The sequence below is a fragment of the Glycine max genome, chromosome 14 (assembly GCF_000004515.6).
Source record: "Glycine max cultivar Williams 82 chromosome 14, Glycine_max_v4.0, whole genome shotgun sequence".
NCBI classification, from domain to species: Eukaryota; Viridiplantae; Streptophyta; class Magnoliopsida; order Fabales; family Fabaceae; genus Glycine; species Glycine max.
Genome location: NC_038250.2, coordinates 10,943,455 through 10,949,087, shown reverse-complemented (window position 1 = coordinate 10,949,087; position 5,633 = coordinate 10,943,455). Strand labels below are relative to the sequence as shown.

Below are 5,633 nucleotides of genomic sequence, written 5' to 3'. Positions count from 1 at the left end.
CCAACCCCTTATTAATAGTGGCCCTATTCCAAAGAAGTGTGTGTGTGTCCAATTTCAGGTTGGTTGACTTAAAAGGGATTTTTTTTATAATTAAAATAAATGGTAACAAGTGAAATTATGAACCAACTTGTTTATGTTAGAATCAATGTATACAGTTAGAATTTTAAGAAGTTTCTTGTTTAACTTTTTCAAAAGTTAAAGTGGATAATATAACTTAATTTTGACTTATTTAAAAGAGATTAATTCATTTTATGTCTTTATTCTTTTTTTCGTATAAGTATTTATTAAAAAATATATTTAAACTAGATCATTGTATTATATTAGACTACTGAAAAAATGATCTAGTTCGTCTTAATTTTTGTTTTTGTAGCATTTAAGTAAATTGAATCTATGAATTTAATGACCAATGCCTACTTTAGTTCGGTGCATTTTTACAACCATATAAGTTAGTGGAGATTCAATTTTAAGGGTTGCTTTATGTAATAAATAAATCTATCAAAAATAAATTTAAATAAGTTTAAAACACTTAAATAACACTTATTTGTTAAAAACATAATAAAAAAGATAAAAATAATTTATGAGTAGTGTAACATGTAATTAAAAACCCATAAGTCAAGTCTATCACACTCTTCTTATAGTATAGTTTTTAATGGAACAAACTCTATAGAGTCAATAAAAATGATCTAATCCTTTTATTTTTAACCCTAGACATCTTTTATTATGAACCCGGTGATCAAATCCATACCATTTTCTCATACTGTGACCAAAGCCAACAAACAATTAATCATATTATTAATCAACTTAATCAACTTAAGTATCATAAGTAAATCATAATATTAGTCCGATTTTGACAAAATAAAATATTATTAGTGTAACCCATAAAAATATATGAAAAAATTCTAACATCTTATACCAAAATCTGCGTATGGAATTCTCTTTATCAATTCATTCCCCGATCGACTCTTGCATTATGAGATCACGATTCAAAAGTAAAACTAGGAACGTTGAGGTTTTATTCTCAACGACATTCACGAGTCGTGGGTTATAGTTCAAATTAGTTGTATCATGTGTGATCTAGTTCATAATTTAAAAGCTGGTTGTGCTTACGCACAGCAACTAAATTCTTTAGTTCTAAGAAACTTCTTGTCTTATTACAATGAACCTGGATTGAAATAAGTAGTTAAGAATACTGTAAGAATTCTTATCTTTCTCATGGGAGTGGATTTGAATCCCTCGGACATCACTTTCCTCCTGGTTGATGAACAATCCTCTGCCCTGATCTGTATCCTATAACAATAATTGATGGATCTAATTGTTTACATTTTATTATTATGTTATACAAAGGTGAAAGTTAATGAAAGGCCAATTAATGTGACAAGAGGAAGGTGATCTTCCTATGGGGACTACAAATATTCAGCTACAGTAACAGTTATTACTCACACCGGCGATATTGGTGTCAATGACTCGACGTAAATCAAAAAGTAATTCATGTGTACTTGGTACTGCACCTATATTGGGAGAGTATTAACTTCGACATCTTTTACTCTCAATAAGCAAGTCTTAATAGCAAAATACTCATAAAGGCCACTGCTGTATGTTATAAAAGTCAATCCTCATAACTACTAATATGCTAATTTTATTTTTTGTTACGTATTTGCATTACTAAAAAAAAGGACCTTTCGCGACACCATTTTTATCGTGATGAAAATTACAATTCAAGATGCACATGTTATCAAAAGTGTTAGTTGAGGACTACATCGCTGCGCAGCTAACATGAAATATTGACGTGGATTAAGCAAAACATTTGAGCAATCGTTTTTAGGTGATCACTATATTTGGAATCACGAGACGTACGGGCAAATGATAGCAAGTTTATCCAAAAAAACGTTGCTTTCATAGTGGTCCAAAATAAAATAAAAATAGAAAGGGCTGTTTATAGTTCATAATTGTTAAACACATGCAATATATGTTGCAGAATTTCCCACCCAAAAGATCCATCCCAAAAGCCCCATTGTTCTTACAAAGCACATATGAAAAAGGGCTGTTTTCTTGTTACACTATTTTTATAGTAAAAAATGTTTTTTTTCTTCTTTTTATCTTATTTTGTTGGTTCATTTTTACATAAACTACCTACTGCATATGTGGTGTTCTTAGGAAGGGATGTATACATGCACAAAACAGTGCAACTAAAATCCCTCTTTTTTTTTTTTAATGAAAGAAACTATATCTATATAGAATAGTTTCAATTGTCATTATTTTTTTATTATTTATTTTCTTGAAATCTAATGACTACAGTAAATAACTAATTTTAACCGTTAGATTTCAATAAAATAAATAATTAAGAGAAAGTATATCTTTTAAAAGTTACTCTTGAAGTAAGTTAATTCCTCCTCACATATATATTTATGCATTAGTTGATGCGCAAGAACGTCTAATTTCACCCTCATCACCTGTTTTGACTCCAATACTAGTGAGCTTCAAGAAAGACTGGCCCCAACTTTCAAAGAAAAACTCTTGATCATTTGCCAAGTCCTCCACAAATTTCCTTGTTCTATTGTCCCTTAGCAAGGCAGAATCAGATTGGAACAACCCTTTGTTGGTTAGAAGATTTCGGTAGTACTGGTTGTCAAAGACCATTGATGTTTCAGGATCATTGTTCACTTGAACAGAAGGGCTTGCACTTAAGGGACACTCTTGCATTAGCTTATCTGCATAGGTACTGTCAAGGGTTTTGTCAATGAGTGTGAGCTTTCCTTTGGAGTCTTCTTGGAACCTATCTCTGAATGAGCTGCAATGAGCTGTTCCTATGGTGTGAGCCCCTACAAAGCCAAAGCATCACTATGAAGCATACCTTGTGAAAAAAAGTTTAATCCCATGTTTGGAATAAAGTTTGCAAAAGTATCCCAGGTTTTACTTCTCCCAAACTAAATTTTCAAGCCAAAATTTTAACTTAAACATATTCTTCTGGGGTAATCAAATATGATCCCAAACTAAACTGATTTTACTTTCAAACTTACTTTTGAAACCTCCAGCTAGAAATCTAAATACACCCGCAATGATTCACAATCTTTTATAAATTTAATATAATCACAAAATATTATATACCATAAAATTATTAATTTTTATATCAAACATATTCAGTTTTTTAATATTAAAAAAACTAGATAGAAAAACAAGCCACCATCTAGGAACAGTAATTGTAATAAATGTGGGGAGTACGTGCTCATCTACAAAGCATCAATAATTCAATTCTTTCTACCTAACAGAATGTATTGTCTAGCCTTATGCCTTTATGGTTTTTTTAACCTCAAATATGATGAAACTCATGGTCAATTTACCCTTCTAAGAATAAAGGGCAGGGGAAGAGACTGAAAATCAAAGGAACGACTTATTAAAGAGAAGCATGCCAATAGTATACTTGAACGAATATGCACCTGAAAGGATGACAAGGTCAAACAAGGACAACTCTTTATCAGAGAAGCGGTTAATCATCTCATCCATTGTAAAACTGGTGTCCAAAATGTTGGGTCTGACATTTGAAGCAACTGAAACCATTCCATCTCTTCTCCCTGTGGGAATTTGAATCATAGGACCACCAACCTGTTTTCAAATGCCCTCAGAAAATTACCATACCAAACTAGATGTCAATGCATTTTTTGAAGAATATCAGCAATGTAATGGGATAAGTGGATAACTTACAATTTCAACAGCATCTCGAGCAGCCAAAGCAATTATGTCAGCACAAGAAACTGTTCCAGGACAAAGGAACTCAAGGACTCTTTTTGCTGATTCTATTACTGAAAATCCTCCAACAGACCTATTGGCTGGATCACTTTTTTCAGTATTATTCCCTAGTAGCATCAAAGATGCATCACATCCCTACATATCATGAAGTAATTATTGATCACCATCTTCAAACCCATTTGAATTTTCCATCATGCAAAGAAAGCACAAGAACTGAAGAATCCACATTCCTAGTAAGATTTTGGTAGAATTTGGGTTTAGGGCCTAACTCAACAATTAATGTTATATATATAGAAAACCGACTTAAGTGCAAGGGATTCGGCTCCTCTAAAGTGAAATGAGTAATTTTAGCCGTTGATAGAAAATCAACAATTAATGTTACTTACATATTTATAATAAATCGTATGTATGTGTTGTTATATATATTAGCCATTAATTTTCTCATCAAAAATTGAAATTACTAACTTCAGTCCAAGTCCAGGTACAAGAGGGATTCAGCTCCTCTAAAGTGATTTCTCATAAAAAATTGAAATTACTAACTTTAGTCCAAGTCCAGGTGCAAGAGGGATTCAGCTCCTCTAAAGTGAACAACTTACTTTAGATAGGAAAGTGAGTAATTTTTGTTATTGATAAGAAAATCAACAGTTGATGTTATGTACGTTTGCATAACAAATCATGCATGTGTTGTTATATCAACTATTGATTTTCTCATCATTGACTAAAATTACTCGCTTTACCCTTACTCACTCTAAAGGATCAATCCAAGCGCAAGAGGGAAAGACGAAAAATACAGAAGACAAGATTCCTAACAATTACAAATAAAAATTAGTACCTAGAGTGTGAAAGAACATGTGTAGAACTAATAATACACACTAACCTCCACAAAGCAATCATGAAAAACCAAGCGAAGGAGCTTCCCAGGAATTGAAGAATCAGAAGAAGAAGATGAACTGACTGTGTTTCTCACAATGAACTCTGCAGTGGGGCATGAAGCTGCATAGAAGTTGAAAACTAGGCTACCTGAAACAGAATTAGCAAAATGGAAGATAATAAAAAGACAAGACACTGCTATTGGAAAAGGAAAGACCATTGCTCCTTTCTCCATAGAACCAAGTTTTTAGTCTTTTTGATTAAGGCCTCAGTGTTTGCAGTGTGAAGACTAATCTCTCAGTCACATGATAATGATAGAGAATAGAGATACATACTGCAAAGTGTGACCCGGAAATAGACCAAATTTAAAGCTACATTTCTGTGGTTGGATGAAGTCAGTGGCATGACATAAATATTAGAGTTTATGGTCATGCATTATCCCAGCTCTAAAGCATTTAAGATGCTTCCTGGCAACTCTCTAGAAAATAGTAAATACTATTACATTACATCAATAATAGAATTGAATAGTTATTTCAACCATGTGTTTTTACGAGCATGCAGTATAATACGCGCCATTTGTGAATAAAAAATTCTAGCTGAGGAATCATCAGAGAAGAGTACTTCCATCATTTGATTTCCACCGCTAACTATAAAGGTCCACCATACTTTTATGGTCAAGTACTAGTTAATGTTGTCAGGCAACAAAAGAGAGAATACAAGCCAAAGAGGTTAAATTGTAATGTATGAACATTTTTTCCGTCACAAACTATCTGTACATTTAAGAGTTTTAAATCACATGTATCTTTTATAGGAGGATATTTAAGACTTTAGCATAGCTACATTCTCTTGACTCGACCTCGAGACTTAGTGATTAAACTAGAATAATTTCATGTCAATTGATTTATTCACTTGCTGGTAAGAATTTTAATTTATTAAGAGGCTACATTGCATCTTTCAACAAATACTATTCCTTATACACATACTTGAAAATCAAATACATAATCACATTTAATAGACAT

General features: G+C 32.2%; 1 protein-coding gene across 1 annotated transcript; it reads right to left on the bottom strand.

Moving 5' to 3' along the window:
* Positions 1 to 1,871: 1,871 nt before the first annotated feature.
* LOC100793440 (peroxidase 46) lies at positions 1,872 to 5,037 on the bottom strand. Its single transcript, XM_003544521.5, has 4 exons — positions 4,622 to 5,037; positions 3,700 to 3,879; positions 3,435 to 3,600; positions 1,872 to 2,819 (listed from the first exon to the last, which is right to left on the bottom strand). The coding sequence occupies exons 1-4, from the start codon at positions 4,847 to 4,849 to the stop codon at positions 2,404 to 2,406; spliced, it is 990 nt and encodes a 329-aa protein (XP_003544569.1). The 5' UTR covers positions 4,850 to 5,037; the 3' UTR covers positions 1,872 to 2,403.
* Between the last annotated feature and the right edge of the window lie 596 nt (positions 5,038 to 5,633).